Consider the following 11985-nt stretch of genomic DNA (forward strand, 5'->3'; position numbering starts at 1 on the left):
TTAACTAGTTCTTATACATGCTTAACCGTCTTAACATTCTTCTCTACCTTTTTTTAACATGTTAACTAGTTCTTATACATGCTTAACCGTCTTAACATTCTTCTCTACCTTTTTTTAACATGTTAAGAGCTTTATCATGTCGTCTTAAAAAAAACACTTATTCGTTTAAAGTGACTCATACATGATTTTCCATGGTTCTTGTTATCTCAGAGATAGTAAATTTCTTTAGAAGGGGGTCGTACTGATATACGTAGTTTAATCTTGCGTTTGACCGAATCTTATCAATTCTGTAGAAACCCCTGGCTTGTCACTGTTTCTGCAGACGGTGTGACGTAAAAGTGTTATACTTTTATCTTATGTGTGCACAAGTAACTTCGTGTAAACCATATAGTATTTCGTAAACATAAAATATGCACAATAATACAGAGAGAAAACGGTCAAGCAGCGAGATAACTTAACACTTGTTTACTGGTTTACTTGAGAAAACTGACTCTGTGCCTTGTGTTTTACTTATAGTTTAGAAACGACAGTTCTGTCCAGTGAAGAAACTGTCCAGTTCTGTCCAGTAAACATTGTTATTTGTTTCTTCTCTTTAAACTTTGTAACTGTTCCGTCCTCCGGTAGGACAACGTTAAGTCTACGGACTTACAAGTTCAACGCGGTGGACATAGAAGATAGTCCAATGTAGCTTTGCTCTAAGAGAAACAAACTCAACTTAATAGTTTCGTTTTGAGTTTACTTACTCATTATGATTATTATTTTATCACAAGTTACAGCTTTTACAGTAAGGAAGAATATGTTTTAAAACGGATGCGACGTTTCGATCACTGGTGCGATAATACACACGTTTTACATTATATACTGTGTACTTGAGAATGATTGCACCAGTGATCGAAACGTCGTACCTGCTCTAAAGAATATTCCTCCTTACTCGTAAAGGCAGTAACTTTTAATCAAATAAAACAAACTTAACTGTTCTTTTTGTCTGTATCATTATTGTATATATATTATCAATGTCTGTATATTTTTTGAAATAATGTCGACTGGTGTGTAGTGCACATAATTATGAATAAAGGAAACGACCGTGTTCGCCAGAAGAACACCCCCCCCTAGTGGCACAGTGGTATGTCTGCGGACTTATAACGTTAGAATCCGGGTTTCGATACCCGTGGTGGGCAGAGCACAGATAACCCATTGTGTAGCTTTGTGCTTAACTTCAAACAAACCAAAAGAACATTCAAAGTTTTTATCGCTCAACGTTTCAAAACAATGACATTTCTGTAACGAACTCTACAAATCAAATTCAGATTATCTTACTCTAGCGCGTGCCAATGGGCGGTACGTTTACGAACCTACAACTCTACCATCCGGCGTTCGATTCCCTTTAGTGAATAGGGCTCAGATAACCTATTATGTAACTCTGCGGTAAAACAAACAATAATTTAATATAACAGTTAAAGCGAACCATTCATAATATATCTATAATTCTGTTGATGAATAAATATAGTGGAGATCCAGAATATTTGTTTATAGTCGTTTTTTTTTATTTCTTATTAAGAAACTTTCTTAGTTTTTCTTTTGCAGTTGTTTTTCTTCAATTGCGTAAAATGAATGAAATAAGATGTTTAGTCAAGAAGGGGGAATATGTGACATTCCTCAGCGTCCAAAAGCTACTAAGTTTACCAGCTAAGCAAGCATTTCTACTATCAATACAAAATGTTTGCATCGCCAAGATTAGTTTTATTTTTATTTTTATTTTTGTGATATAAAAAATATACTTAGTTATAGCGCAGCTGCTTATGGTATTTTAACGTTTTCTACATAGTCAACATTCTTCTGGTGAAGCATTACTATATTTTGGCTTGAAATAGTCGCATGCAATGGCTTCTGTTGGCACTTTGTAATTGGAAGTACGAAGCCGTATTGCTACTTTCAGGTTTTGTAGACTGGATTCTTTATAGTAGGTGTTTGTGACTTGTTGGTGATAAATTTTAACAATAGATAAACGGCAACACAGTCGACTTGCTTAAAAATAATATATTAAAACAAGTCAAACGTATATATAAATGTTCGTTACTCTGTTGGTTATCACAGTTGTATCCAGAGCTTTAAATAACTGTCTCTTTTTCGTCAAAATCCAAACAAGCTGGTTCAATGTCCTTAGAACTCAAGTTACAAGACGAATTATTCTTATCTACTCTGTTATTACAATACAGTCTGTGATAATTTCATTTTGCAAATCGCCACTACACACTCTTTATCGTTAAACACACAAGCATGTAATCTAGATCTAAATAATAATAACCCAACAGTAATATTTCCTCCATATTTGATGCACATGTCAAGCAAGCAGCAGCAATACAGCAAATTATGGCATCAAAATTCGATGGAAGACAAAATGGCTTTCTATACATCTTCAGGACAGGCACCAGATACTGGCTGACCTTAAAAGCGTGCTTCACTGTACCAAATATCTTTATGTTACTGAAACCCTATGCCACGCTGCCACTAAATTCGTGTTCATGTGAACGTTCGGCATCTGCTCTCCGCTAACATGTTATTTCATTAGTGCATACTTGTAGGTATATGATAACCAATGATTAAAATAACTAATATAATATTGTTGTACAGAGTTGTTTGAATTAGTAATATAATTTAACAATTAATAACTACTCTGCATGTACATAGTACAGTGCTTTACTGTAATAAAACACACATGTTTATCTTAATTTAAGTCTTAGTTCCCCACGCAGTGTTACAACAGAATGATGATTTGTTGATTTTTCATTGGATTTTATATGAACAGCCATGCAATTGTTAATGCTATATTTCCTGCAAAATTGCTTCTAGATTTAATCTCATAGCACCTATTTTCTAAAACTTTTATGGGGGACATGCCCCCAGACCCCTGTAGCATTAGTATGTCTTACATGCTGATTGTGCTTCACACAGTATGTGCTAGTTTTTGATTTCACAAATTAAACCCCCCCCCTTTCAAACATTTTGCGTAAAGGCCTGATGATTATTGACAATAATATCGTTTTGTGTATAATTATTGTGAACAATACACTTTTGTACATAATAAATATGAACAATATTATTTTCTGTATAATAATTGTGAACAATACAATTCTCTGTATAATTATTGTGAACAATATCATTTTCTGAATAATAAATGTGAATTATTCACACGTTTTGTATCTCTAACATATTTATGTCTTTATTGTTTTTTTTTTGTCTCAGTTAATATGTTTAACTTCTCCCTCTCACTCTCTTTTTTTTATTTTATGCCATAGATCCCCCAGATAAGTTATGCTTCAACCAGCACTGAGCTGAGCGATAAAGCCAGGTTCGGCTATTTTTCCCGAGTCGTTCCGCCGGACAATTTCCAAGCCCAAGCTATGGTTGATGTAATCAAAGAGTTAGGCTGGAATTACGTGTCAACTGTAGCGGTAGAAGGAGACTACGGCGAGAAGGGCATAGAATATTTCAAAATGTTGGCTGAAAAGACAGGTACGTATCTAGAGACAGGAACTTCTGTTTGTTTCACGCTAAATCTAACATGTGAGACGAAGAAAAATACATGCGATAAATATACAGTTGCGTATCTTTCGCTAATTCTTTCTATTTGGGAGACCTGCACGATTTTGTTTGTTTTGTTTTTAATTTCGCGCAAAGTTACACGAGGGCTATCTGCGCTAGCCGTGACTAATTTAGCAGTGTAAGACTAGAGGGAAGGCAGCTAGTCATCACCGCCAACTTATGGGCTACTCTTTTATCAACGAATAGTGTGATTGATAGTCACATTATAACGCCCCCACGGCTGAAAGGACGAGCATGTTTGGTGTTACGGAGATTCGAACCCGCGACCCACAGTTTGCGAGTCGAGCGCCTTATACACCTGGCCATGCCGGGCCGACCTGCACGATGATATTGAAATATAGCCTTAATCAGCCACGTGCTGCACCGCTTGGTCTCTAAGTGACAGATTAATAACGAATCATTTTGTTAAGAAATTGAATCGTTTCTCCGAAATTGTTAAAAATGAACGATACCTGTGTTTTTCGTTATAATTAAAAATGTAAATAGATAAATAGAAAATTAGCAACTTTTGCAATAGGAGTGAAGAAACGTCATGAAGGTTGATAACAAATGGGAAAGGATAAAAAAAGTCATGAACTTTAATGATGAGTGTAAACGGATAAAAAATGAAGTCGTGAATTTCAGTGATGAGTGTGAATGGTTGGAAAAGAAAGTCGTAAATTTCAGTGACGGGTGTGAATGACTAAAAACGAAACTCGTGAACTTTACTGACGAATGTGAGTTGACAAAAAATGAAGTCATCAATTTCAGTGATGAGTGTGAATGGCTGGAAAATAAAGTCGTAAATTTCAGTGATGAGTGTGAATGGCTGGAAAATAAAGTCGTAAATTTCAGTGATGAGTGTGAATGGCTGGAAAATAAAGTCGTAAATTTCAGTGACGGGTGTGAATGGCTGGAAAATAAAGTCGTAAAATTTCAGTGATGATTGTGAATGACTGGAAAATAAAGTCGTAAATTTCAGTGATGAGTGGGAATTGCTGGAAAATAAAGTCGTAAATTTCAGTGACGGGTGTGAATGAATGGCTAAAAAAGAAACTCATGAACTTTACTGACGAATGTGAATTCATAAAAAATGAAGTCATGAATTTCAGTGTTGAGTGTTTACTTCCTTGCTTGGTTTAGAGCAAAGCCACGTTGAGCTATCTGCTGTGTTATTGCGGGATATCGAATCCTGGATGTTAGCGTTGTAAGTCTGTAAAAGTACCGCTGTCACACTGGGGGACCAGTGATTAGTGTAAATGGCTGAAGAAGAAAGTCGTTAATGGCTAAAAAAGACACTCATGAACTTTATTAACAATTGAGAATGGCTGGAAAATAAAGTCGTGAATTTTAGTAACAGGTACTCGTAATGGATTCACTAAGTGAAAATATTAGTCTTGTCATAAAAAAAAAAGATGACCTCAGAGACGATGAACATCTTTTTTATATAATTATTGTTGTTACTTTTATTATTATTGTTTTTACTTTTATTGTTGTTGTTGTTACTTTTGTTATTGGGTAACACTCTAATATATTGTTACCGTTCGAATTGCATTCAAGTTTGATCAGATAAAAAAATCACGAACTTTGCTATATGAAAAGGCTAATAAAAAGTCATAAAACCTAGCAAAAACTATACATTTAACAGCGTACAGCCTGCTATATGCAAAACTGTAAGTTAACAGCGTAAAGTCTGCTATATGAAAAACTGTAAGTTAACAGCGTACAGCCTGCTATATGAAAAACTGTAAGTTAACAGCGTACCGCCTGCAATATCCAAAAACTGTAGATTAACAGCGTACAGCCTGCTATATGAAAAGCTGTAAATTAACAGTGTACAGCATGCTATATCAAAAACTGTAGATTAACAGCGTACAGCCTGCTATATGAAAAGCTGTAAATTAACAGTGTACGGCATGCTATATCAAAAACTGTAGATTAACAGCGTACAGCCTGCTATATGAAAAACTGTAAGTTAACAGCGTACAGCATGTTATATCAAAAACTGTATATTAACAGCGTACAGTTTGCTATATCAAAAACTGTATATTAACAGCGCACAGCATGTTATATCAAAAACTGTATATTAACAGCGTACAGCCTGCTATATCAAAAACTGTTCATTAACAGCATATAGCCTGCTAGATTTTAAAAATAATTTGTATGGTTAAGGTTAAGGTAGAGACAAGATAAATCAGGATTTAATTAATTACCTGATCATTATTTACTAAACCGTAACAAGAGTTGAGTTAGAATTCAGACGCATTTACACCAACTAAAGAAAATGTGTTTATTAAATTTCGCACGCAGATACTCAAGCGTTATCAGCGCTAACCGTCCCTAATTATGAAGTGATAAACTAGAGATAAGACAGCTATTCAAAACCATCCACCGCTAACTCTTGCGCTACTCTTTTACTAACTTAACATGGGATTAATCGTCACATTATAGCGTCCTCGCGGCTGAAAGAATCGAACCCGCAGATCTTGAATCGACCACCCTAACCACAAAGTTATGCCAGGCAACTAGAAAAACGCTGTCAAGCCTACTTTAAGCTCTATATATTGAGTTAAAGACTAGTATCTTGTTGCTGATTCACTGGAAATGAACGAACCCATTGACATTACGTCACGTAAATTATGAATATTTTAGGTTATTTGCGAACATTCTCGAAGAGGCGAAGGCTTCTTATTGTCTTTACCGTGTACTAATCTTTACCTTGTATTAATCCTTAACGTATACTAGTCCTTACCATACTAATCTTTACCATGTGTTAATCCTTTACGTATACTAACTAACCTTTATCGTGTACTAATCTTTACCATGTGTTAATCCTTAACGTATACTAGTCCTTACCGTACTAATCTTTACCATGTGTTAATCCTTAACGTATACTAGTCCTTACCGTATTAATCTTTACCGTGTATTAATCCTTTACGTATACTAATCTTTAACGTATATTAACCTTTAAAGTATACTAATCCTTACCGTGTACTAATCTTTACCGTGTATTAACCTTTAAAGTATACTAATCTTTACTGTGTATTATTTCTTACTGTGTGCTAATTCTTACCATATACTAATCTTCGTGTACCAACCTTTATCGTGTAAAAATCATTACCGTTTATTATCTTACCGTATGATAATCATTATCGTGTCTAATATTTAGCTTGTACTAATTCTCATTATGTTTTAATCTTTACCTTGCACTAATCTTATTATTTCTTACCCAGTATTAATCTTTTGGATTTCGTTGCTGGTGTGAATTTGAAAGTCACGCATATTTGTGAGGCTTGTCTTGCGTGAAATATATGTTCGAACATGGCTGATAACCTGATTTTTAGTGACGTAGCGGGCGTTTCGATGTGTTTTGATTTAATTTGTTTCAGTTAATGGTTTTTGTAGTTTGTGACGCAACAACGAAGAATTCTTGAGGCGTAAAATACAACTCGGACAGATCTTACACCTATTTGTGTATTTATACTTCTGCTAGCGTCAGTATTTATCAGTAAACAGGAATTAAACTGCTGTAAAAACTAGTGACTCAAGTTATACGATGAAGATACATAAATATTTCATATGTCACGCCTCTAGCGGCTGTAGCATAAGCTCAATTTATGTTTTACTGGATGACTGTATGGGTGACTTAATAAGGTGTGTAAACAAAATTATACAGGATATTTCACGGCTTTAGCATAAGCAAACTTCATATTTTACTGTGTGACTGTATGGGTGACTTAATAAGGTGTGTAAACAAAATTATACAAGATATTTCACGGCTTTAGCATAAGCAAACTTCATATTTTACTGTGTGATTGTATGGGTGACCTAACAGGGTGTGTAAACAAAATTATACAGGATATTTCACGGCTTTAGCATAAGCACACTTCATATTTTACTGTGTGATTGTATGGGTGACCTAACAGGGTGTTTAAACAAAATTATACAGGATATTTCACGGCTTTAGCATAAGCACAGGTTATGTGTTATTACAAGCCTGTACGTAGAGCCCAGCAACGTATATCAACAATATAGTTAGAAAGAATAGACAGCCGGTTAATTGTATATATATAATTAGTTTTATAGGCGCTTGCGCACTCTTTATCTTAATTGAGGTTTAGTCTCGCGAACTATTTCTACCGGATATTTTGATACTAATAATTAAATTACAAAATTTTCAATTAAAATATACATAAAAAATTTTTTTTCAGTGTTTCTGTCTCAAATGACTAAATGTGTTGTTGTTTTTTTTTAAATGGCTCTTTTTGAAGGATCGTAAGGTTACCCACATTTTAGCCACCAGAGTGTGTTAAATAAAACGACGGTATAATAAATAATTTGAAATTATTATTTAAAGTGTTCATTAGTTTCAAACTAAGTAGACGTTTGAGCTTTTTATTGTAAACTTTAAATTCGACGGTTCCTATAAACTTACCACTTGTCCTAAAAACAATGATGACTAATTGATGCAACATCTTAAGCACTTGGAAAACTTTAAAATCAATATATGTGCTACTCCTTTCTACAATTGTACATAACGATACTTACAAAACATCATTGTTATTGAAAGCTATTTCCTTTGTCCTTTCTTTTAGTTTATCAAATTATTATAAACTGCTGAAAACGTGACGTGATAGGGTCTTACTTTTACTAGTTGTTTGTTTGTTTGTTTGAAGTTAAGCACAAAGCTACACAATGGGCTATCTGTGCTCTGCCCACCACGGGTATCGAAACCTGGATTCTAGCGTTGTAAGTCCGCAGACATACTGCTGTGCCATACTAGTTGTTGTTTCAGTTGGTTGTTTCTAATTAAGCACAAAGCTACACAATGGGCTATCTGTGCTCTGCCCACCACGGGTATCAAAACCCGGTTTCTAGCGTTGTAAGTCCGAAGACATGCCGCTGTGCCACTGGGGGGCTACTTTTACTAAGTAGTGAAAGAGTAAATTGTAAAATGATATATAATTAAATATATGTATTTCAACCATACTTCGTTTTAGCTATTTTATATTTTATCTCATATTTCCTCCTGTTTATATAATATAATATCTTGCGATACAAAAGCTTTATTTTTAAGTTTACCCCAAAAAATATTCAATTTGAAAATGTATAACTTTGCGCGTCATCTAGTGGTGAAATACGCCAGAAGCAACATTTACTAGCTCACTCTATGTGATTGATAACCTTCTGAGTCGTTAGTTATTTCTTTGTATTTTTCATTTGTTCCTTCTTCTCTCGCATACTCACTGCTTTCCTTCTACTTCCCCAAATAGTTGCTTCCAACTGTTTCTAGCGTAGAATTTAATGGATTCATATTTGCACGTGTTTTAGTGTATTATCAAAAAAAAGTGTCTCAAACGCACGTTACTGTTGTTGTTCTGCTTTACACATCCTTCCATTTTACCCATATGTGATAAGCATTCGATTACCAAGCCTGAAAATAACTTCTACTTCGAATACTTCGTGTGTAAGTTTGGTAATCTTCCATAAGACCGTCTTCTTTTCACGTGATACTTCTACGAAAAAGTAGCGTGAAGCAAAACTCGCGCTTAAATCTTCAATAATAAAACTTCTTATCATATTCTAGCGAATTCAAAGTCCTCAGTAACGAAAGTAGTTTCAAGTTGAATTCTCACATTGTATTAAATTTTGATTTTGATTTTATTTTACGATTCAAATCCTTCTATTAAATGTCACGATTTTACCAAGTTGCTGTTTTTAGTTGCTGCTTGTTTTTTCTTAAATTCCCTTATCTTTCTTCTTTCTAGGAAGATTTTTTTAAAATAAGTTTATAGCCTCCTAATTCAATTGATGTATAAAAAACCAAATTATTCTGGTTGACTTATGAATAACAAAAACACTAAGCTAAATGTAAATTAACTTGAATTAACCAAATTATTCATTACCTTCTTATATTCTGGTTGACTTATGAATAACAAAAACACTAAGCTAAATGTAAATTAACTTGAATTAACCAAATTATTCATTACCTTCTTATATTCTGGTTGACTTATGAATAACAAAAACACTAAGCTAAATGTAAACATCATAATGGATTATGCATACTCTGTCACGTGGAAAACATCTTTATGGATTATGCATACTCTGTCACGTGGAAAACGTCTTTATGGATTATGCATAGTCTATCATACACTAGACAAGCATTCTGATTAATTATACATACTCTGTCACGTGGATAATCATCATGATGGATTATGCATACTCTGTCACGTGGATAAACATCTTGATGGATTATGCATACTTTGTCACATGGATAAACATCTTGATGGATTATACATACTTTGTCACATGGATAAACATCTTGATGGATTATACATACTTTGTCACGTGGAAAAACATCTTGATCGATTATACATACTTTGTCACATGGATAAACATCTTGATGGATTATGCATACTCTGTCACGTGGAAAAACATCTTGATGGATTATACATACTTTGTCACGTGGAAAAACATCTTGATGGATTATGCATAGTCTATCATATACTAGACAAGCATTCTGATTAATTATGCATATTCTGTCACGTTGATAATCATCATGATGGATTATGCATACTCTGTCACGTGGATAAACATCTTGATGGATTATGCATACTTTGTCACATGGATAAACATCTTAATGGATTATGCATACTTTGTCACGTGGATAAACATCTTGATGGATTATGCATACTTTGTCACATGGATAAACATCATGATGGATTATGCACAGTCTATCTTATGAATAAAAATTCTGATTAATTATGCTAATTTTGTCGTATAGATAACATATTCTATCATATCAATAAAATTTTGCTGGATTTGACACACACAAAAAATCCAAAAGTCTTGAATATCTTCTGCTATATTGTTTACACACCAGTGAATTATGAAATTCTGTTGTTCATGATTTTGTTTTTAATTTATCAAAATCTGCATAAAAACAAGGTATATTTTTTTATTAACAAAGTTAAGTCTTCAAAAGACACACTGATTTCTTACCAATTGATGCGTAAAAAAGTGTATGTTACTGTTCGAAGTTTATGTTGAACATTTTCATTACACATGACAAACTGTCATCCAAACATCAGCACGTGCTGCACGTTTGTATGCTTAGGCGATTTCCGGAGTTCCATCTTTTTTTTTCTATTGGTTCGCTGCAGGATTTTATTTGGCTCTATTAAATTGTTGCTCCCATCCGTTGCGTCTGTGATTAGGGTAATTTAATTTCGAAGCCGTTTTACGTACGTCCATGTTCAGGACCTAGGGATCCATTGTTGACTTGATTATGCCCTAAAGAATTGTTTGTCCAGTTAACCTCTAAATATACGGTAGTCAATGTTTTCTTATCTAAGTATGGTCGTCCATATAATTCACCAGACTTATGGAAAAGTGAAGTTATGCAGCCACACTTGAAAGCTAGAATCTGTAAAGTTATGGTGTGGAACGGGACATTTTATCCCAAGCTTCTTAGGGAAACTTTTATCGCATTACTTTCTTTGTCTCTATTTTTTATATTTCATTTTTTTTCCTCTCATATCAATGCATGTTATTAATACTTAATGTCAATACGTTTAATTAACATTTAGATTATCTTAAAGGTCCTGTCCAAATATATATATATTTAATTTTATAAACACATTTTCACGATCATAATTTGATTCTCTAGCAGTTTCACACATAATCATGTCCAAGACCCTTAGAGAATTAACAGTTTCTATTGCGATGATTTTCAAGCAAACCTCCTATTAATAAAATTTATCTAATGTTTCAGATTATAAATTTCAATCAATGTTTTTTCTTTCTTATAACAATATAATTAAATTGTTAAGCCTATTAAAAGGATATCGTACAAAAATAATTATGTATATTCATATTGTGTCTTATGACAATACAGGTCTCTGTATAGCCGTGTCTGAAAAGATAACCAGAAATTCACGACCTGAAGATTTCGACTACATTATCAAAAAGCTTGTAAAAAAATCTCGAGCTCGTGGCGTTGTTTTGTTTGTGGACGAAGACAATTGCAGGTAAGTGTGTTTGTCCTTGTTGAACGTGCAAAAATTGTTTTATAGATTAGCGTTTCCCCACGAACTACACTAGTCTATATATCAGGTATGTCTCCAGTGGTTAATTTGGATTATTACTTTCCCATTTATTTATATATTCATCAGATCATCTGTTTATATCTTTTTACTTTCCCATTTATTTATATATTCATCAGATCATCTGTCTATATCTTTTACTTTCCAAATTATTTTTATATTCATCAGATCATCTGTCTATATCTTTTTACTTTCCCATTTATTTATATATATATATATATTCATCAGATCATCTGTCAATATCTTTTTACGTTCCCATTTATTTATATATTCATCAGATCATCTGTCTATATCTTTT

At 33.6% G+C, this 11985-nt stretch overlaps 1 protein-coding gene across 1 annotated transcript in view; it reads left to right on the forward strand.

The window, feature by feature from the left end:
• The window catches only part of LOC106459876 (metabotropic glutamate receptor 7-like), a 108685-nt gene that overhangs the window by 72315 nt on the left and 24385 nt on the right, over window positions 1-11985 (forward strand). The window contains exons 2-3 of the mRNA XM_013919548.2: window positions 3297-3513; window positions 11480-11612. Of these exons, the coding sequence (XP_013775002.1) occupies window positions 3297-3513; window positions 11480-11612 (350 nt within the window). The remainder of the gene's footprint in view (window positions 1-3296; window positions 3514-11479; window positions 11613-11985) is intronic.

This window comes from Limulus polyphemus, unplaced genomic scaffold (assembly GCF_000517525.1).
Source record: "Limulus polyphemus unplaced genomic scaffold, Limulus_polyphemus-2.1.2 Scaffold673, whole genome shotgun sequence".
In the NCBI taxonomy this organism is placed as follows: domain Eukaryota; kingdom Metazoa; phylum Arthropoda; class Merostomata; order Xiphosura; family Limulidae; genus Limulus; species Limulus polyphemus.